Raw genomic sequence first — 20,779 nt, forward strand, 5'->3', positions numbered from 1 at the left:
GGCCTTGCTGGCACTCCGCGCCATCTATCTGCATAACATAAAGGAAAAACAACAACTCATGATGACATAGACATGGGAAAAATTTGTGAAAAAGAAAAGCAAGAAGAGAAGAGGAGAGGCTCAGCCCGACCCAATGACCAACGACGTTTACCACTTGAGCTTCTTATCCTTGCCGATAAACTCATCAATAATATCCATGTAGTAATCCTTGAGGTCCTCAACCTTGGGCACCTCATCGCTCTTGCTGTAAAGATCGTAGGGATTAAACGCCTTGACCGCCTCGAGCATGCGCTCATCCTTCTCATTCATCATCCACCTGTACGCGCCCTGCGAGTGCCACGGATAAAACGAGTGATACCTAATCATGGCCAGACCCTCATCTGGGATGGTGGACTGATCCTTCATGATATGGTAGAGGTACTCGTCGTGGCCCCATGACAACATGACGTTGTCCATGCCGCAGCCGGGGGCGTAGATGCCGTGCTCGGTGCTGTAGATGTCGTCGGTGTAGTCTGGGTTGTTCTTGAAGGTGTCTGGGTAGATGATCTTGTCCGAGTAGGCGCAGCCGACGGGGAAGGTGTCGCCGACGACGTCCCACTGGCCGCGGGCTTCGTAGAAGAAGAGCAGCTTGCCTAGGTCGTGAATGAGGCCGACGAGTTGGAACCAGCGTGGTTTGCCGTCGCGGCGGATGGCTTCGGCGGATTGGAGGAGATGCTCGATTTGGGAGAGGGAGGTGTCTGGGTCGGACTCGTCGATGAGCGTGTTGAGTTTTTCCATGGCTTCCCAGACGGTCATCTCGGCGCGTGTCTTGCTGTGGAAGGAGTTACGGGCTTTGAGATTGTAGGCTACGGTCTGCTTCTCGTGCTGCTCGCGGTAGAAGTTCTTGACTCGGTCACAGGCCTCTTCGTACTGACGGAACTGTGTCTTGTCCTTGTCCGCGTCGAATTCTGACTTCTCGTAGATGTCTTTTTCCTTTTGTGAGGCTGTGCCGTTCTTGACTTTCAGAGCAGCTTTGAGGACATTAACGTCGTCGATGGCGTCAGAGGTAGCCTCGAGAGCAAGTCCATCACGGTGGTTGTTGAAGTCCTCGGCCACGTTGGGCGTCTCGAAGATTGCACCTGGTGCCATTTTTGAAGATGTGTTTGTGTGTATGAACAGAATGGGGTATCTCAGAACAAAAATCAAGTCAAGACAGAGTGTGTGCTGTCAAAAACAAATTCAAGATACCAGTGTAGAGTGAAAAGTTTGGTTGATGGTAATGTGGTGGAATCCGACGAGAATTAGCTAGTACTTATCCTCTTGTACCCCTCACACTACAAAGCCTTGAATTGCCAGAATCAGTAAAAAAAAGATTGCTACCGAAGAAAGTCCTGAACGATTCCTGGTGAGGCAGAGTTCTCGTCGTCTCCATTACTAAGATCCACTCTTGGATGAGGAGTCTCCGCAATCATGAGCTAAATGGGGATAAGAAGGTCCCACAGGGTAACTTTCGCCGTCTACCAAACTGCCGTTGAGCTGCCACGAGCAGATCTAAGGGTCTCAGCATGGGCGGCTAAGGGTCCCCGATGGCAGTCCGGCGACTGTGGTTGGGTGCTGCGGTTAGATCTGCCGCTGTTCGGGTGGAATGTCTTGTTGACATGTCATGGTGCATCCTATGGGGTAACAAGAGGCAACAAGGCCCGCACCCGCCTCAACACGGTAATTTTCGGCGCACCGTATCAAGTGCCGGCCCACCTTGTTCTGGACTGCTTGCAATACGAGACGGAAAAGAATGATTGATCAGGCGGAGATGCTGCATGATGACGACCAAGCGTCTGCCCCGCCATGCACGTGATACTCGGCGTGCTCTTCCCCGACCCAACCCCACGAACCGTCGCCAACGTCTGGGCCACGTCTACTTATGGAACATGCTCCCCCCATCCAAGACTGCTTTCACGTGAGGCTGGGAGAGCAACGAGAATGCGCACTAGGAGTATTAGTTACCTCTTCTCCGGCCGCGGGCCGAAGCTACTCCGGCACAGCTGCTTGGCGGGGCAGCAGCGGAGTTCGGGAACAATTATAGAGTCAATCACAGTCGACGTAAGTCTTTGACCATACCAGAACCGTCCAGGTACTAGCTACAACATGGAGGCCCCCCTAGCAAAACCTACGTAGCCCGTCCTTGTCAACCACCCCGCCGGCACAATTGCGCACATATATATCGCAGCACCACCCCGGCCCTTTTACCATGAATCCTGCCCTGTCCAAGTTTATGCTGAAGAGTACACCAAAGAGTATCCTCGACCCTCAGCCCGAAATGAACACTCCCATCCCTCTCAACACTGGCGCCACCATCCCCGCCCTCGGTCTGGGAACGTGGAAGTCTGGGCCTGGTGAAGTCAAGAAGGCTGTTGTCCATGCCATTGAGAGCGGCTACAGGCACATTGATTGCGCCTTCTGCTACCAGAACGAGGACGAGGTTGGCGACGCCCTTCAAGATGTCATTTCACGGGGCGTTGTGAAGAGAGAAGACCTCTTCATTACTAGCAAGCTCTGGTGCACATTCCACTCGCGTGTCGAGGAGGGTCTGCAAAAGAGTTTGGACCTGCTGAAAACACCTTATGTTGACCTGTTCCTTGTACACTGGCCGGTACCCATGAACCCCAATGGTAGGCTCCGCAAAGGACTTTAGCATTAAACAAGCTAATACAGACACAGGCAGCCACCCTCTTTTCCCAATGCTTGAGGACGGCTCCCGCGATATCGACCGCTCAATTACCCACCAAGACACATGGAAGAACATGGAGAAGCTCATCCAAACACACCCTGAAAAGGTCAAGGCCATTGGTGTCGCCAACTACTCTGTGAGGTACCTGGAGAAGCTCCTCGCCAAAGCCACCATTGTTCCAGCCGTCAACCAGATTGAGAACCACCCACTGTGCCCCCAACAAGAGGTTTACGATTTCTGCAAGGAAAAGGGCATCCACGTCTCGGCGTACAGCCCGCTTGGCAGCACTGGCTCGCCGCTGTTCAAGGATGATGTCATCAACGAGGTCGCGAAAAAGCACAGCGTTGGACCCGCAGTTATTCTCCTGAGCTACCACCGTAAGTCTTTCTATACTGCTTTCGCCGTGGAACATATTAACTTTTTTTTCAAGTCGCCCGCAACTCATCCGTCCTCGCAAAGTCCGTCACTCCCTCGCGTATCGATGAGAACAAGAACCTCATCTCGCTCGATAGCGACGACATGGCGAAGCTGGATAAGATCCACAAGGACAAGGGTATCCAACGTTACGTATACCCACCCTTCGGTATCGATCTCGGCTTCCCTGACAGGCCTGATGGCGTTGACCTCAGTGGCCCTTGACTCTCTGGGAAGGTCAAACTGTAGGAAATGAATTAGAGAAAAAAAATTAGAAGCTATACCCAAAATAATATATTATGAACACGACAGTTTTATAACTCTTGATAGACGTTGTATTGTTTCATATGAGTGAAAATTAGAAAGATCGATCATACTCAAGGCGTTCTCTACCCTGGCTTCTACAAAATTACCTAGATTTTACCTACCCATCCAGCCTCCGTCGACTGTGAGAACCTCACCACTGATGTATGCACTCGCGGCACTAGCCAAGAATACCACGGCGCCCTTGAAGTCTTCGGGGCTTCCCCATCGCCCAGCAGGAATTCTGCTCAGAATACTCTCAGCCCTCTTTTCATCCTTGATCAGCGCCTCATTCATATCCGTTGCAATGTACCCAGGCGCAATAGCATTCACGCTAATACCCTTGCTCGCCCACTCGTTCGAAAGCGCCTTGGTAAGCTGACCAACACCACCCTTGGACGCCGCATATGCAGGTACCGTAATGCCACCCTGGAAAGTCAAAAGCGACGCAACGTTGATAATGCTGCCGCGTCGTCCAAGTGGCAGATCGGCGTTTTGAGCGAGCATGTGCGCGCCTACATCGCGCGCGAGTTGAAATACAGAGGTCAGGTTGACTTGCAGTACGGCCTCCCAGTCGTCGTCTGGGAATTGGTGTGCTGGGTGGCGTCTTTGGATTCCGCCGCAGTTGAGCAGGATGTGGATCCTATGGCCGTCTTTGAGGATAGTGGGGAGGAGGGCGGCGACAGAGGATTTGGAAGCGAGGTCCGCGGTGTAGATTGTTGCTTTGCGACCGAGTGATTCAATTGCTTGCTTGGTGGATTGGTTGGAGGTGTCGCGCTTGGCTTGGGTGTTAGTGTGTCTGTATCCTTCGAGTTTGTGAACGTAAAGGGCTTACTTGGACAAGAAGAATGTCTGCTCCTGCCTCTGCGAGCGCAATGGCCATCGATTGGCCAATTCCTCGCGTTCCGCCTGTCACTAAGGCGGTTTGTCCCTCGAGAGAGAAGAGCTGATTGACAGATGTCATGGCGTGTGTGGATCTTTGCTCCGTGGTGGGGATTCGGAAAGCTTTGGTGGATATATGGAAGCGAATAACGGTGATACCAACAAGTCAAGGGCTTTAGGTACACCAGTAACTAGCTATAGTATTTCCTGTACCAAGAGAAAATGCCTCAAAAAGTGTTTTGGGATGCACGGAAGAAGACGACGGCGCTCAATCCCAGAATCATGTTTGGTAGCTCGGAACAGTCTCGGAACATGACCCCACCCTTGGTGTCGGCATTTGTTGTCCCGCCATTTCAAACGCCGAAGGTCGGAATTTCTCTCCACAATGAACCATGTGCCATGGGGGAATACGCGCCGAATGTTTGGTCAGTAGTGGATTCCGAGGCGCATGCGATGACTTGACTTGTCACCTGTCTTCCTGGCACTCGTTCTCTCCAATTCACACCCCAGACTTCATCGGGTTTCCTTGTTTGCATTAATCTAAAAGCAAGAGATTGAAATTATGGCTTCAGAACAAATATCAGACGTCAACCAGGGCGCGAGGCAGATCCGTGCCTCGGTTCTTCATGGTGCAAAGGACTTGCGAATCGTACGTCAACATGGCTCTTCACACGCGTGGTCATACTGACTTCAATCCTAGGAGAACCGCTCACTCCCCCCGCCTTCGCCAACAGAGCTCCAGATCAGCGTTCGCAGCACCGGTCTTTGCGGTTCCGATCTCCACTACTACCGGCACTATCGCAATGGCGATATCATTGTGCGAGAGCCCATGTCGCTTGGGCATGAATCAGCTGGTGTGGTAGTAGGCGTGGGTTCAGAAGCCTCCGGTTTCAAAATCGGAGACAAAGTTGCGCTGGAGGTCGGACAGCCATGCGAGAACTGTGATAGGTGCAAAGAAGGACGGTATAACATTTGCAAAGGCATGAAGTTCAGGAGTAGTGCAAAGGCCTTTCCTCACGCCCAGGGAACTCTGCAAGATCGCATCAACCACCCAGCTGCGTGGTGTCATAAGTGAGTTACTGGAGTCGCACAAGGATATTGTGGATGCTAATAGTAGTCAGGTTGCCCGACGACATGTTGCTAGATCTGGGAGCCCTCCTTGAGCCCCTTGGCGTAGCTATCCAAGCATCGAAACGAGCACAACTAGCACCTGGCTCAACAGTGCTGGTATTCGGAGCTGGTGCCGTTGGAATCCTAGTAGCAGCCATGGCCAAGATCTCCGGTGCAGGCACAGTAGTAATAGCAGACATTGACTCTGGGCGCGTGCAATTCGCAGTCGACAACAAGTTCGCGCACCGAAACTTTACCGTACCCATGAAGCGTGGAAGCACCATAGAAGAGCAGCTCGACATTGCCAAAGAGGTAGCTGCCGAGATTGGCAAGATCACAAAAGAGAGCGGCGGAGAAGTGGGTGAGGTCGATGCAGTTTTCGAGTGCACTGGTGTACCGTCGTGTGTGCAGGCATCGATATTCGTAAGTCCTAGTCTAATCCCAGCTTCAATCAATGACTAACAAGAAACGCAGGCCACGCGGCCTGGCGGCAAGGTTCTCCTGATTGGAATGGGTACACCGATTCAGACTCTCCCTATATCCGCAGCTGCTCTTCGCGAGGTAGATATCTTGGGTGTCTTCCGATACGCCAACACTTACCCCACTGGTATTGAGGTTGTGTCAAAGAAGGGAGACGACTATCCCGACTTTGGCAAGTTGGTGACACACAGATACAAGGGCCTCGAATCGGCAGAGGAGGCATTTGAGATGGCTGGCAAGACCAAAGATGACAAGGGTAATCTTGTCATCAAGGTTGTACTTGAGACTAGTGATGATGCATAGGCGGGTCTTGGAAAAGTTTGTGTCAATTGAGGAGTTTAGCATTCAGGGCGCTGTAGTAAGAAGTTCAATATGTTCATATCATGATGCTTTCTGACACTGCATGCGTAGCCCATAGAAAGATCTTGAAAAAGCCGAGATGCTATCGCTTTTATTATGCACACCCAATATCAAAATGATGTAAAGTCTGCGTGAAACACCTAGACGCCCTATTGGGGATACACGATGAGGGCCGCTTGCAATTGGAAAATTTCGTTCAACCTCAACCCCTTGAATTTTCCCCGATGCATTCCGTCCAGATCACGAAATATAAAAATCCATATTACGTCGGAATGGGTACGCGATGTGCTACTGCAGCTTGTTGTCGTAGTTGTCGTTGTTATTGTTGCACGGAACCATTAGCTCCAGTTGCCAAATGGGGAAATTTCCCCCATCTGTCCTACCCCAGAGCTGCCTCTGGCGCAACACAACTCCACGCGTTCCCCACACTTTCGTCAACATCATGTATAGTTTCGTACTACAACTTTCGGTCCTGTGTTTTTTTTCTCGCCCTCTTGTGCAATTGGCCTATCTAAACATCGTGAGCTGCTTGTCGTGGAGAAACTTGGCGCGTCGTCTAGAAACGTAGTCAGGAAGGGGTTGCCGTAGTTCCGAGTACAGTGGTCAGAATTCGTTTGCATGTGTCATAGAAAGATGGAATAGGTGATGAAAGAGATGAAGATTCTCTCATTGATGCCTCTTAGGACGGTTTTTGGACCCTGAACAAAGCTTTGACCAACATGTCTTACGACGATTGAAAGTCGATTTATTCCCGTAGACGTTCAAACTGACCCCTATTTTGCTGGCTGTGAAGAGAGCAACCTTCTACATTTCTCTGAAATCTCTCTTTGGCCAGCTCTTCACATCTCTCCATCTGAAAATTCCTTCACAATGACCCCCGCAATCCGCAGACTCCGTGTTGCCGTCTCAGGTCTTGGCCGAATGGGTGCCCGTCACGCAAACCACTTCCTTCACCGCACGCCCAGGGCCGAGCTTGTGGCAGCATTCACACCAGACGAGAAGGAGCTTGCTTGGGCAAACGAGAACCTTGAGCCATGGGGTGTCAAGATCTATACCGACTACGACGAGATGTTGAAACATGAGGGTCTTGAGGCTGTCTGTGTAGCAACCGTCACCACAGTCCATGCTGAACAGACAATCAAAGCAATTGAAGCTGGCAAGCATGTACTGTGTGAGAAGCCCCTCAGTACTAAATTGGATGAGGTGAGTACTCCTCTACCTCACTGTTTCCAAGGGCATGCAGCTTACAATGGGACCTAGTGCCGCAAAGTTCTCGAGACCGCAAAGTGCTATCCCCAGGTAAAGGTCATGTGTGGCTTTTCTCGTCGCTTCGACTCGTCCTACTTGAACGCGTACAATCTTGCTTTGAGCGGTAGCATTGGACGTCCCACTATCCTGCGATCACAAACATGCGACAAGTATGTAGCATCTCCAAAGTCCCTACGGTTCGCACACTAACACATTCACCCACAGATACGATCCCTCAGGCTTTTTCGTAGCATACGCTGAGTTCTCTGGCGGCATCTTTGTAGATTGCAACATCCACGACATCGACCTTGCCTTGTGGTACTTTTCCGCTGAGTCAAAGGGCAAGGTCCTGCCGAGGGTCAAGTCTGTCATGGCCGTCGGCGTCACAGCACTCGAGCCCGACCTCGCAAAGTTCGGCGATGTAGATAATGGTGTGGGCGTTGTTGAGTTCCACTCTGGTCAGATCGCCTACTTCTACAGTACGCGCATGAACGCCCCTGGCCAACACGACACAACGGAGATTATCGGTACAAAGGGTAAACTCGCAGTTAATTCCAATCCTGCGACAGGACTGTTGGAGAATCACACGGACACAGGTATTGTCAGGGAGATTCCGCAAAACTACTACGAGCGCTTCGAGCAGGCTTTTGTGGAAGAGGCGAGGCAGTTTACCGATGTGGTGCTGGACAACAAGGAGGTGCCGGTCGATCTTGAGAGCTCAATGGAGGCAGTCAAGATTGGGGTTGCTCTTCAGGACAGCTTGAAGACGGGTAAGAAGATCTTGTTTGATCAGCAGGGAAATATGGTGGATGCTGTGAGAGCGAAATTGTGATGAACACATGAGGGCATGCAAGGACGCGAGGAGAGGTGTAAGGGCACAATAATGCTAGAAAGGTATACGGTAGTGCGTGATGGATGTGCAAGTCGGAGCGATGTTTAATACATGTCTTTTCTGCGTTGCAGAGAGTAATAGCTTTGGTGAGATGGGTGACGCGTCTGACACGTGGTCTTGCCCCTTTCAGAAAGATGTTATGTATTTGTGTGAACATCCTAATTTCAAACATACTGCAGTGCCTATATAAAAGGCGATATTCTAAAGACCGCTCTTTGGGGCAAAGCGAATGTTTGTCCATAGCCTAGGTGGTGGGACTGATGTTGGTTAAGGATGCAGGAATTTCGCTTCCCCAACACTGCTGAATTTCCGCGCAGATTTAACTCTACAACATTACTCTCTCCTCATCTAATATTTCGTATCTTCTTAGGTTCTTTCTTCTCAATGGCACTAATCTCCCGAGCTCAGTGCAGTCATATCGTGAACCTTATCCCTTGTCTGCCTACACCAGGCGAAAGAGGTCTATAGATGAGTACGTACGTACCTATGCACCACGTGTCTCCAAATCATCTACAAGCCACACTTGCAGCATACGTATGTAAATGCAAGCTCAGCCACAAGCAGCATCCAACACCTTCCCACGCGGTCGATCCCTCAAGGTCTTATCCCCGGAAGCCTCCGGCATCCTTCACCAGCCACACCTACACCCCTCCCCATATCCGCCATGGCTTATGCGCAACATAGTAGTGTAGAAAGTGGGGTCGATTATGCCCTCCCCCTCCCCCCCCCAAAACAAAAACGGAACAAGGATGATGCCTCCGTATTACGAAAAGACAGAGTAGGCATGAACATGTGGGATCCAGCGGAAGCCGATGGAAACGCTGCCGCAACCCAAGCCCCTTCCGTGTCATGTGTCAGAGATACGCGCGTAGATTGATTAGAGTACACGAAACCAGCTCAGCCACGAACGGCCGGGGACGGATGATTTGCGAACTTATCAACGGTCAGAACACACGGACCATGTAAGCACTCAAATTGTACATGCTTTCCCCTTATATAGAGCGGATGAGATGCGATATAGGTAGGAGCATGCAAGGCGATGCAAGGCAAGGCGATGCGGTGTGATGCGACGCGACTTGGGACGGGACAGGAGTGGTTTACGGAGATAAAAACACGTCACGTGAGTAGAAACAGACGTGCAAGGGAATCCCGCCCGTCGGAGCTTTGTCAGAGAAGCTTCGACTCGACCTCATCCCAACTTCCTCGACACAAGTGCCCGGCATCAACACCATACTACGCGACTACATGCACATCGGAACCGCAACAAAGGGCAATGGACTAATACAAACCACATGGAATTTTCAAACAAAGCAGCTGTCATCACAAGAGCAAGGAACCAAGAAAAGGGGGGCACAACAAGTCATCGTAAGAAGTATTATCATTGATGTACTATCTACAGGTCCCATGTCGGGGTATCAAATCGAATGCTCAGACTAGCATTACTCAGTCGTCATAATCATCATGCTCTCTCGTCAGTGTTCATTAGGAGAGAAAAGAAACCAGCCCACCCATCCACTATCCAAAGGCCACCTTCCATTACCGACCCACAACTCTGATCATTATACACATTACTCCACTAGGTGATGGCCTTTGGTAAGATATGATGTGATGCGCTTAGAGAAGAAGCCAGGCGGCAATACCGGCACCAGCGGCGATGGACATGCCAGTAGCCTTGGGGGCGGCACCCTGGGCCTGGGTGCTGGCAGCAGAGGAGGCAGCAGAGCCAGCAGCCTCGGTAGCAGAGGAGAGAGCCTCAGTGGCGGAGGAACTATGCAATTGTTAGTTGGTGCTTGGTGGATGTGTGAAGGATGTCAACTTACAGGACCTCGCTGGCCTGGGACTGGAGGGATGAAAGAGCAGAGTTGGCCTCGGAGAGGATGGAAGAGGTGAGACCAGAGGCCTCAGATGCAAGAGAGCTGGCGGCGGAGGTGACCTCGGAAGCAGCAGATGAGGCAGCAGACGAAGCATCCGAAGCTACGGAAGAGGCAGCGGATGAGGCCTCCGAAGCAGCGGAAGAGGCAGCAGATGAGGCCTCCGAAGCAGCGGAAGAGGCAGCAGATGAGGCACCTGAGGCGACGCTGGAAGCAGCGCTACCGCCAGAGGCAGTGGCGCTAGCAACGGCAGAGGTGAGAATGGGAAGAGCGGCGGGCTGTTCGCTGGCAGTGGCAGCAATACCGGCGCAGCGAGCATAGGCCCACTGGACGGCGCTGGCAGACTGCTCGGCATCACAGGCCTGGCGAGAGCAGTCACGGATACCAAAGGCCCAGTTGGAGCGGCTGCAGAAGCAGGCAATGTCGTCGCCGCAGGAGAACTCAGACTGGGCAATGCGGGCCATGTTGTTGACACAGAGCCTCTATGCGAGAGTCAGCATTCATGAGTGGGTCAGTGAGGCATGAATTGGTAAAAGACTTACAGCGCAGTCTCCAGTGGGCGTGTCCTGGGCGAAAGCGGCACCAGCAAAGGCGGCAGCGAGGATGGCGAAAGACTTCATCTTGACTGTGGGTAGGTGGAGGGTTGGAGGGATGTTGGGATAGAAGCTGATATGAGGAATTGAGGAGGAATTGGAGACAGACAAGTCTTTGCAGAAGCTGAAGATGCAGTGGTGAGAGTAGTGAGGAGTGAGAGCAGAGGGGAGCTCGGTGAGGTTTATATCAGTGACAACAAACCAAACGGGAGCGTGGCTGGTACAAGAAGGTACTGCCCAGCTTTCACGCACAACGGGCTCTGCAGTGGCAGGGGCCACCCCAGCCCCAGGGCACGGGCCCATGATCCGCACCCATGCGCCTATCCAAGGAACGAGAACTGGCAGGCGCGACGCTGATTGGCCGCCGGGCCGGGCGCTCATTCCCTATGATGTAGCTTGACTGCAGCACGACGGCCAACTCACGCGCTGTCAGTCATGGCACTCACTGCACACTGTCCGTGTGTCCGTGTGTCCTTGATGCTTGCCTGCTTTACCTGCTGGTCGGCTTGCTGGCTTGCACTTGCTCGCTTCGTCGCTCGCTCCCTCGCTCGCCTGCCCGCCCTCGCTCCACTCGTCATGGCAACCATCATGCATCATCATCATCATCACCGCCAAATCTACCCTCGCTCGCTCGCTCGCTCCCTTGCGCCCGTGCGACCGACACCAAGCGGGAACACGGCCAAATTGCTCAAATCTTAATTGCTCCCACCACAGCCACTTAGCCGTGACGCCGTAACCATTGGTGTTCTTGCTCTGCCTTGATCAAACATCTGCCGTGCCCGCTGCCCTGGCCACCAGATTGCCCCTCGTCTCCGTTTCACACAGACGACGATGTGCCGTCCATCCATGCTCCCACGCACCCATGCCTGGGAAATCAATCTTGCTTCCCCACGACGGCCACCCCAATTGCTCAGATCTAGGCGCCGCCGATCTCCACCCGCCCGCCAATCACTAGTCCCCCAACTCCCTTCCAACTCACCTACACCAACCAGAGGGTACATGCCGTGGGTACATGGACTACCATTTGTGGCGCAGTCTAACCAGCCTCAAGGGAATTCCCGCCCCTCTGCATCCCCTCTGCCTCTCCTCTGCGTCCCCTCTTTCTCCCGCTCCCTTCTCCTCCTAGGCCCCTTCGCCCTCACTCTGCTCGGCCAGATGCTTCTCTTCCGCTGACGTGATGCAATGCGTGTTCGCGCCTGTCCCAACCCCCTCCGTTAGCTAATTGCGCCCATCGCTGTCCACATGGCCACACGCCATTAATAAACTCACCTAACTTGTTGATAGTCTCCATCCACTCATCGTATGGGTCCGAATCAAACACTATGCCTCCCTGTGACAAATCATTAGCTCGCAATCAACCTGCCCGCGCGGAAAATGTCCTCGGACTTACCCCTGCTTGGAGATAGGCGATGCCATCTTTGACCAACATTGTCCTTAGCGCAATGCATGTCTGCACACATCAGCCTCCTGTCAGCCTCAAGCAACGCAGTGCTACTCACGTCCATGGCCCCTTCAATTTCTTTATCGCCATCAACACTGCCGTAGCCAAAGTAGCCCACTGCGCCGGCGTACACACCGCGTTTCTCCCTCTCCAGCTCGGCGATGAGTTCCATGGCGCGAACCTTGGGCGCTCCGCTCACCGTTCCTCCGACTCGTTAGCCCACTTTCAAGTTTTTTTGGTGGCGCTACTCACCAGCGGGAAATATCGAGCGGAACGCGTCGAATCGCGTCTTGCCAGGTCGCAGTACGCCAGATACCTCCGACACCAGGTGCTGCACGTGCGAAAACTGGTTTCCATTTTGTTAGCATCGTCATTCCCACTTTGGCTCCATCGCACCCTGCTCTCATCACACCACGCTCGGCGATCACGGTTAGGGCGGAAACGCTTTACCTTTTGCACAACCATCAACTTGTCCACCCTGGTGGTAAGTGGGTCGCACACACGATTGACGTCATTGCGAGCCAAGTCCACCAACATGACCTGCGAAAATACTGGTAAGCTTCAACGTTGTTGCATGCGGCTTGTCGTCAGAAAACCCACATGTTCTGCTCGGTCCTTGAGCGACTGAGAGAGCTCTTCCGCAAGTGCGGCATCCTCCTGCAGTGTCTTGCCCCGCTTGACAGTCCCGGCAATCGGGTGCGTGATGATGCGACCCTGCTCCTCCTTGACCAGCAACTCGGGACTGGCTCCCACAATCTGGAATTCGTCACAGTCGACAAAGAATAGGTATGGCGATGGGTTTACGCTTCGCAGGTTCCTATACACATTGAACGGGTGCAATGAGGTCGGTCTTGCGAATCGCTGCGATGGCACTGCCTGGATAATGTCGCCAACGCTAATGTGCTTTTTCAGCTCCTTGACGTGGTTTTCATATCCCTCTCGTCCAATGTTCGATGTATACTCGTTGCCCAACTTGATCGGCCCTTGCTCGGGCAACGGAATGTCCTTGTCCTTCAGTATTGTCACATATCTTTGCAGTGTGCTCCTGGCTTCTTCGTACGCCGCCTCGAGATTGTCGAGGCTATCTGGAACCTTGACGTATGTTATGACCTTGACAACCTGCGCGAAATGATCCAATGCAACCACTGTATCGAAGAGCATGAAGAGACTCTCGGGTACACCCAGCACATCTTTCATGTCATCTCGTCTTGTCTTGGGCTCAAAGTATTTGACACAGTCATAGCCAACGTATCCAACAGCGCCACCGGTCAGGGGAGGTAGTTGTATCGAGGGTACAGTCGCAACACGGCTCTTTGCGAGCTCCTCCTCGAGTAGAGGTAGTGGATCGGTCTCTTCGCCATGGCCGGGGCCCGTCTTGATAACTTTCCGAGGGTCTAAAAGCTTGCTGTTAGCTGCCGTGTCTGAAAAATTTGCTCCACAAGTACCGACCTGCACCAATAAAGCTGTACCGTCCTATGGTCTCGGTAGTTGCGGCGCTCTCGAAAAGAAACGACAGCCTTGACTTTGATCTGAGCCAAGAAAGTCAGCACAAAGGTCCTCAAGCCCTCTTCTATCATCGATTATGCCTCATGCCCCTCCATTCTACCCGCCTCCTTGTCCTCTATGTGCGCTGCCGTTCCTTGTGTTGCCCGCTTTGATATCGCATGAGTCATACTCACTTTGCGGAGATCTTCAGATATATGCTCGACGGTGTGAGAAATTCGGCAGGAATCGACGAGTACACGGGCACCAGGTTTGGTGGATTGGGAGACTTGATTGATGTGGCCAATACTTCTCGAACGGTGTCAAGCGATGGCTGAATGCCTAGCTGTTGTGGTCACGCGCTCAGCTTGGTGTCACTTCATTGGCTTGATTGTGAACATACCTGTGGCGCCATAACTGCTAAAATGTAGAACGAACGCTCTGTGAACCTTGTGAACGTATAAGAAGAGGAGTGTATGTGTCACAAAGAGTAGTCGCAAAGTGTACTGAAGACACAATTGTTGATGGCCTAGCCAATCGGAAGGGTCAATATCCCGAAGTAAATTGCTATCGATAGAGGGACTCAACCCACCCCACTTCGCGCGGCTGAGTCGCCCAGGTTTCTTTCGAGGCCACATGGGTGCCGCGGCTATACGCACGTCACTTAGGGCGAACCCTATTCTCTCTGCCAACTCCGACCTGTCCAAGTTTCACGTTTCACCGCACATTGCACTTTTTGGCTGGCAGCATTCTTGGGAGTGTCGGGAAAGTCGTGCAGATTTATTGCGGAGTACAAGAGAAGTATGCGGCTCTCGCGCCGCTGCGATAGCGCCATGGAAATTCCACGCAGCCTGGAGCGGCCATGGACACCGCCAGAGATCGAAGACCGGCCATATGCTCGCACTCGCCCAAGCCATCTCAACCTATATGGAAATCCACCCTCGCGATATGTTAGAAAAGAGCAGCGTTGGCCAAACGATGCTGACCTTGTACACGAACAACCCTCGTGGATGACCGAAACCTATAGTCCAAGAACCCCGTTCACGGCATCACGACCGAAACTCAGTTCCCGTCTTACCGAACCGCTTCCGTATACGCCCAAAAAACAGTACAACTTTGACGAGCCGTATTCACAACCAAAGGCCGTGCCACGCTACCCCTACACGCCTGATAGCTCCCAAATATTGCGTCGACACACTGTCATCCCTGCTTCTCCTCCGCCATGGGACGACTACTCGGATCCCGCTTTATCGCCTGTTCAGGATGCTTTGTCTGCCTGTATTGCACAGTTTGAGGATTTGATCCAGTCGCAGCAGCCAGATGAAGATCAGATGGAATATATTGTAGGGCAATTTGAAGCCATGGCCATGCGTCTTTCGGCTCCAGAGGCATATGAGAAAGAAACAGGTGCACAGTATCCTTCGTATTTCGACCAGGGAGCTGGTATCATGCACGCGGACGATGGAAAAGATGACCTTGCCGAAGCAAAAAGGGCATACCACCAGTCGTATGTTGCTGAAGTGGGGAACTATGTCAACAGCGTACAAAAATATGTTGACGAGCTGCGAAAGCGCCTGGATGAAGTCAAGACGCTAAATAGCATCCAGCTAGATGTAATCAACGACCTGCGTAAACAGATGAAGACGGTCCGTCAAACCATGCGCGAGGAGCTCGAAAGAAGTGGCGGTGAAACTACCGGCGGTGACACCGGCAGCAGTAACACCGGCAGCGCTGAAAAAGACTTCAAAATCGCAAAGATTGTAGACTTGGAGGATGAACCGAAACACAACTCACCTGCCAAAAACCAACGAGAACAAGAGCCTGGTAGTGACAAAAGCAACGAGCAAAAAGACGACCCCACACCCAGAAAATTCGGCATGATGGACAGCTGGCAGACGCTCGTCAACGACGACTCCGACACCAACAACAACAACAATAACAACCAAGACGTCTCCCAGGAAATCCACAACGAATACACGAAGCTCCTCCGCAGCGCTGTACACAAGCTCACCGCAGAAGATCATGGCGATGATGATAATACTTACCACACCCCCCCTCGTCCTCGTCCGGCTGGTCCTGCTACTACTACTACTACTCCTCCTGTTACACGCCAGACCAAGCGCCGTCTAATCACCATTATCCGCTCGCCCCCTCGACGCAGCTTCTGGGCTTCGATTGGTGAGGCGCTGGATGCTATGTCGGAGTTGTTGCTTGAAGAATGATTGACTTGATTGATTGACTTTGATGATGATGATGATGATGACGACGACGACGACGATGACGACGATGATGTGGGATGAGCATTTGCCAGGGTCACTTGGTATTAAGTTTTTCCTTTTCCTTTTTTTTCCAAGTTGTCTTCTTCTTGTTTTTCTTCTCAAGTCGCGCTTTTTTTTGGCTTTGGTTGTTTTCATTGATAATGTTGGGATGAAAGGTTGGGTAATGGAGATGTGTGGATGATTGGGTTTACGAATCGGTTATGACGATTGTGGCTCAGAGTATGGTCCTTGGGGCTGGGATATGATTGATGGATGTTGGTGCTATTTCTTTTTTTCTCGGCTTCTTTTTTTTTCTTTCGCTTTGTCTGTTTTTTTTTCTTTTTGAGTCCATCTGCATGAGCGTACGTTGGATACCCCACTACTGACGTTTGGATTTCCTTTTTTTTCTCGCCTTCCCCGCATCTCTTCTATGGCTTGTTATTACTAAATTGTTTTTCCAATGGATCTTTTGCCTTCAGCTGCTTGGTAACTATACTTACTCTCGCTGTTTTACTACTCTATGCTCAACTCACGCTATTCCTCGCACTCGGTAACACTCAATCATACAACGCTCAGCCCAAATCTTGGATATGTTACATATTTGTGCATACGGCTTGCGCTATGGACATGTACTTATAGGTTCGAAAATCCAAAATGAATGGATTGGTATCGCTTGAACATCAACTCTCATCATCTGCTCCTCTCTACATGCCAACTCACTCGACATAATCCAAACTACCCTTGCCAACCGTGCCCTTGACTGCATTCTCGCCCTTTTGCTGCTTCAACTTCTCCTCAAACTTGGCAAACTCTTTCATCGCAATCTCTTCCTCCTGATCCAGAACCTGCTGCACCCCCTTGACTTCTTCAATGTAATGCATCAACATACTCTCGATTCCGTTCTTGAGTGTTACTGTACTCGAATCGCAAGTCCGGCACGCACCGCGCAGCTTCAGGAGAACTTGGCCGTCGTTGAAGCCCCGGAATTCAATGTCGCCACCATCTTCTTGGATCGCTGGGCGGACGCGCGTCTCAAGCAGCTCCTTGATCATACCAACTACTTCGTCATCATTCTCATCGTAGGCCAGACTGTCGGCTTCTTGGCCGCCTTGACCTTGCTCTCCGGCTTTCGCAGCCACGGTGTTGACAATTGGTGATCCAGATGTCATGAATTCAGTGATTATGGCGAATACCTCGGGCTTGATGTGGCTCCATGGCGTTGCCGAGTCCTTTGTTACGGTGATGTAATCTGCGCCAAAGAAGACGCTCGTTACGCCGTCAATGTTGAGTAGTTGGGCCGCGAGTGGGGAAGGATGCGGTGGTGCGAGGGTCGAGCGCGGGTTTAAGTATTCTAAGAAAGGCGACGATATCGTTTCGGGGAGAACTCGCTGGTTGGGATTGAATTTCAATGCCTAGCGGCTGTCAGCAGGAGAGTGGTAGTGGAACTAGGTGGGGCATGCATACATCAGCGTTTGGCGTTGGCTCGGTTTGGATGAACATTGTTCGACGTGCAACGACCGCAGAAGGCGTAGCTACTTTCCGTTTCCATTGTTGCGCTGTTGGTCTGTGTTGAAGCTGTGAGGTTGTGATGGGCGATGATCGTTGATGCATGCATCTTGTGGCAATGCGTGGCGCTGGGCTTCGCAAAGGCGCAGTGCGCGAAAGAGCGCGCAGAGCGGAGCGAGGGATTGTGCTTGAGGACATTTCTATAAAGAGCTCCAGGTATTGTATGGCACAGGTAGGTGTGTGTTGTCGCAATGGTAGGGTGCGGAGATGGGAGTCGGAAAGTTTCGCGAATTCGGGCGAGACAAAGTATGACGTTAATTGGATTATTCAGCCACGCGCTGAGTGGCTCCGACAATCCACCAGATGAACACCGTGTAGATTGAATATTGTCTGTTGTCTTCGAGGTCAAAAAAATTAAGATCAAACCATTATCGAATATTTCGCTGGATATGAACGTGGGAATGCAATTGTTAGGTTGAGAAACTCGAATTATTCCAGAATAATATACATCCTCTTCTTAGTCACAGGTTGTGCATATGCAGTAGTTCTTAGCATATAAACATCACCACCATAATGAAAACATGGTATCTTTGTTGGGATATTGTCATTAATTATTAGGTATCATCTCGTCCTATCGTACAAGTTTACATCGGCTATTCCATCTGCCGCCGTGTATCCAATTCAATCTCCGCCTGCGTGTGGTATAGTGTAATGCGTCAAAGTCGTTAAGTACAGTTAAGGAAAATTCGTGCTGAAAAGCACATTGACTAATATTAGTCTAAAGCGACACGGACATCAGGTATTTGACGTGTTTGTTTCGCTTAGTAGTTGGTAGCGGTGTTTCCGTAGGTAGCAGTGCTACCGTTGATAGCGTAGTTGCCAGTAGGGGCGGTGTGGTAACCGGAGCCAACAGGCTTGTGGCTGTCATAGCCGGCGTTGGGAGATGCGACAGTCGAGCCAGTGTAGGCGGTATCGTGGCTAGGGCGGTAGTCGTGGGTACCATTGGGAGCAGCGAGTCCACCAGTGGCAGCAGGTACGGCAGCAACCTCGGGGTCATGGCTGCCAGTGGTCCTGTGAGCCTTCTTGCGCTGCCAGAACTTCATGCCGGAGCCCTTGGTGTAGCCGTTGGAAGGGCCAGGACCGAAGCGCTTTTCCTTCTTGTGGTGGCGCATGAGGGCTAGCTGGAGGAGGGCGCTGAGCAAAAAGAGGAAAGCACCAATGATGGCGACGGCAAAGCAGGCAGTGTTGAGCCTGCAAGTGGTACCCAGAGAGGCAGAGTAGGTGATTTGGTTGCCCTGGCCGTTGGAGCCAAAGCCTTGCTTGGAGCGTGCAGGGCCGTCGCCAAGAGGGGTCTTTACATTGCCAGAGCAGCTGGATGCACCATCACGGGTCAGAACGGCGATGGCAATCATAGCACCGCAGCAAAGAAGGTTGAAGAGAATGGCAAGCAGAGCAAAAATCGTCTATCCAATAGTCAATATACAATCTTGAAAGATGGGGTTTGAAATTCTTACCTTTCCTCCAATGCAGCAAGTCAACAAGACAGCAAAGATGGTGTAAAGGACGACGGCACCGGACAGACCAGTGACGGCCTGTTGCCAGACTGCAATGTTGACATCGCGGTCAGCCTGTACAGCCAGGAAGTAGCTGTAGATGCCAAGGATGATTGCAGCGCAGCAGAACTCGAGAGTATAGATGGCGGTCGAGCCAAACTTCAAAGCAGCACCGCCGAAGCCCATGGTTGCGGTTGTCGAGTGTGGAGAAGCAAAGGGTGAGGGTTGTTTTAGGGTGTAGGTGTTGTTGTATGCAGGGCGTGCGAGGATGAGGGATCAGGCCCAGTCAGGCATCAGGGCGAAAGAATTTATGTGTGTGTTGAAGATGCGTATGGCGATGACGCAGCCCGAGTATGGTGCATCACGTGACGGAGCGCACCGCCATGCTGGGCTGCCTTGTAGGGAGATAAGTCATGTCGATCTCCGAGGCCGTGCGTCACTCCAAGCCACGGCTAGTCTGAGCCCTGCTTTTCTCTTTGGTCCCGCCCAACCAACGTCATGGTGGTCAACACTCAACCCGACCAGAGAGTCTAGCCACGCTGCCGAGTCTGCGCTTGCTATTGCTATCATCCTGTTTTTGCTACCCCTAACGTCACCTGCTCAGGGACCACAGAGACCACAGGGACCACAGGGACCACAGGGACCACAGGGACCACAGGGACCACTGCGTGCCTCGGGTAGCCCTCCGTTGGCTGTGGCTGCCCCTGGACACTCGACAAGCCCCAAGATGGCGGCGCCACAAAGCCACACTCTCCCAGCTGAGGTAATGCAAATGCAGGCTGATGCCCCTGCATGCAGCCACCCGTCATCCCACTCAAGTGTGAGTGTAGTCCACAGGCTGATATCACCATTTCGCAACCCTTCGATGCATGCGACCTACTTTTTCATTGTGCGCCGATTCATCCGCCAACCATGCCGTGATCGACGTCTTTCGACCCGCAAGCGCCATGCGAACTGTTGTCATACATACCGTACCAAACCATTCCCACGCTGCGTCGTGACGCTGACTACCCTCCCCATCATGTTTGCACCAATCTTTGTGTTTGCTCCGAGGCGCACTCGGCTACCAAACCTTAACGAGGACCTAGACATCTTGCTGGCCAGTATCAACCCCCTCGAGCCTATCCGTGTCGTCACACGCACGGCCGATCCGCGCCAAATATCTTGCGCCAGACGGCTGCCGTGCCAGCACACCGAAGCTAGCCTCGTCAGGCGGTGCTGCAGCGACTCAAGATGTTGTGCGTCGACTGGAGCGGTGTAAATCATCGTTTGACAGCTGCGACCCTTTTATGCATTACATATGTCCAATGTCAAGTTGAGCAGATGAAGCGTTCGCCCTGGGCAGCATTGATATTCGACCCACCGACAACGCACCAATTGCGAATTACCAACTACGTTGAATTTTAGCGCTTCAACAATTTTACATCAGCTAATCAGGTACCGTCGTAGTGTGGTCACAAAGGCAACGATGCATGATAGTGTCATGCAAGATCAGGTCATGAGCAGTAGCTTCAACCGTACATCTCCGCCTGGATCATGGTCGACCAAATCCACGTGGACCATCGTAGGAAAATCTGCCATATTCATTCCCTCCACTCCATGGTAGATTGCGATACTTATTTTCCGTGTAATATAGCAGTCCATTCTCTCTTCACCATTCAAATTCGATCGTTTTCAAA

The 20,779-nt window shown here is 52.0% G+C and overlaps 11 protein-coding genes across 11 annotated transcripts; 5 read left to right on the top strand and 6 right to left on the bottom strand.

Annotated features, from left to right (window-relative positions):
* Positions 1–147: 147 nt before the first annotated feature.
* On the bottom strand, positions 148–1,128 carry COCMIDRAFT_32249 (uncharacterized protein; the record flags this gene model as incomplete). Its single annotated transcript, XM_007684835.1, has 1 exon — positions 148–1,128. The coding sequence occupies one exon, from the start codon at positions 1,126–1,128 to the stop codon at positions 148–150; it is 981 nt and encodes a 326-aa protein (XP_007683025.1).
* Positions 1,129–2,227: 1,099 nt separating this feature from the next.
* On the top strand, positions 2,228–3,346 carry COCMIDRAFT_879 (uncharacterized protein; the record flags this gene model as incomplete). Its single annotated transcript, XM_007684768.1, has 3 exons — positions 2,228–2,648; positions 2,698–3,084; positions 3,138–3,346. 3 exons carry the CDS (start codon positions 2,228–2,230, stop codon positions 3,344–3,346), a joined length of 1,017 nt encoding a protein of 338 aa, XP_007682958.1.
* Positions 3,347–3,541: 195 nt separating this feature from the next.
* Positions 3,542–4,388, bottom strand: COCMIDRAFT_81966 (uncharacterized protein; the record flags this gene model as incomplete). The annotated part of the gene is made up of 2 exons (XM_007684879.1): positions 3,542–4,201; positions 4,260–4,388. The coding sequence occupies 2 exons, from the start codon at positions 4,386–4,388 to the stop codon at positions 3,542–3,544; spliced, it is 789 nt and encodes a 262-aa protein (XP_007683069.1).
* A 480-nt stretch (positions 4,389–4,868) lies between these two features.
* COCMIDRAFT_82017 (uncharacterized protein) lies at positions 4,869–6,199 on the top strand (the record flags this gene model as incomplete). The annotated part of the gene is made up of 4 exons (XM_007684880.1): positions 4,869–4,955; positions 5,007–5,377; positions 5,428–5,839; positions 5,891–6,199. 4 exons carry the CDS (start codon positions 4,869–4,871, stop codon positions 6,197–6,199), a joined length of 1,179 nt encoding a protein of 392 aa, XP_007683070.1.
* A 927-nt stretch (positions 6,200–7,126) lies between these two features.
* Positions 7,127–8,336, top strand: COCMIDRAFT_882 (uncharacterized protein; the record flags this gene model as incomplete). Its single annotated transcript, XM_007684769.1, has 3 exons — positions 7,127–7,459; positions 7,517–7,674; positions 7,730–8,336. The coding sequence occupies 3 exons, from the start codon at positions 7,127–7,129 to the stop codon at positions 8,334–8,336; spliced, it is 1,098 nt and encodes a 365-aa protein (XP_007682959.1).
* A 1,674-nt stretch (positions 8,337–10,010) lies between these two features.
* Positions 10,011–10,887, bottom strand: COCMIDRAFT_883 (uncharacterized protein; the record flags this gene model as incomplete). Its single annotated transcript, XM_007684770.1, has 3 exons — positions 10,011–10,164; positions 10,217–10,749; positions 10,810–10,887. 3 exons carry the CDS (start codon positions 10,885–10,887, stop codon positions 10,011–10,013), a joined length of 765 nt encoding a protein of 254 aa, XP_007682960.1.
* Positions 10,888–11,982: 1,095 nt separating this feature from the next.
* COCMIDRAFT_884 (uncharacterized protein) lies at positions 11,983–14,198 on the bottom strand (the record flags this gene model as incomplete). Its single annotated transcript, XM_007684771.1, has 10 exons — positions 11,983–12,056; positions 12,130–12,190; positions 12,251–12,310; positions 12,360–12,505; positions 12,554–12,647; positions 12,752–12,841; positions 12,902–13,695; positions 13,751–13,830; positions 13,981–14,129; positions 14,187–14,198. The coding sequence occupies 10 exons, from the start codon at positions 14,196–14,198 to the stop codon at positions 11,983–11,985; spliced, it is 1,560 nt and encodes a 519-aa protein (XP_007682961.1).
* Positions 14,199–14,616: 418 nt separating this feature from the next.
* Positions 14,617–16,005, top strand: COCMIDRAFT_81808 (uncharacterized protein; the record flags this gene model as incomplete). The annotated part of the gene is made up of 2 exons (XM_007684881.1): positions 14,617–15,463; positions 15,596–16,005. The coding sequence occupies 2 exons, from the start codon at positions 14,617–14,619 to the stop codon at positions 16,003–16,005; spliced, it is 1,257 nt and encodes a 418-aa protein (XP_007683071.1).
* A 752-nt stretch (positions 16,006–16,757) lies between these two features.
* On the bottom strand, positions 16,758–17,745 carry COCMIDRAFT_886 (uncharacterized protein; the record flags this gene model as incomplete). Its single annotated transcript, XM_007684772.1, has 2 exons — positions 16,758–17,453; positions 17,506–17,745. The coding sequence occupies 2 exons, from the start codon at positions 17,743–17,745 to the stop codon at positions 16,758–16,760; spliced, it is 936 nt and encodes a 311-aa protein (XP_007682962.1).
* A 623-nt stretch (positions 17,746–18,368) lies between these two features.
* On the bottom strand, positions 18,369–19,286 carry COCMIDRAFT_82145 (uncharacterized protein; the record flags this gene model as incomplete). The annotated part of the gene is made up of 2 exons (XM_007684882.1): positions 18,369–19,010; positions 19,062–19,286. The coding sequence occupies 2 exons, from the start codon at positions 19,284–19,286 to the stop codon at positions 18,369–18,371; spliced, it is 867 nt and encodes a 288-aa protein (XP_007683072.1).
* A 124-nt stretch (positions 19,287–19,410) lies between these two features.
* COCMIDRAFT_22045 (uncharacterized protein) lies at positions 19,411–20,706 on the top strand (the record flags this gene model as incomplete). The annotated part of the gene is made up of 3 exons (XM_007684798.1): positions 19,411–19,920; positions 20,189–20,338; positions 20,530–20,706. 3 exons carry the CDS (start codon positions 19,411–19,413, stop codon positions 20,704–20,706), a joined length of 837 nt encoding a protein of 278 aa, XP_007682988.1.
* Between the last annotated feature and the right edge of the window lie 73 nt (positions 20,707–20,779).

Source organism: Bipolaris oryzae (genome assembly GCF_000523455.1).
Source record: "Bipolaris oryzae ATCC 44560 unplaced genomic scaffold scaffold_5, whole genome shotgun sequence".
NCBI classification, from domain to species: Eukaryota; Fungi; Ascomycota; class Dothideomycetes; order Pleosporales; family Pleosporaceae; genus Bipolaris; species Bipolaris oryzae.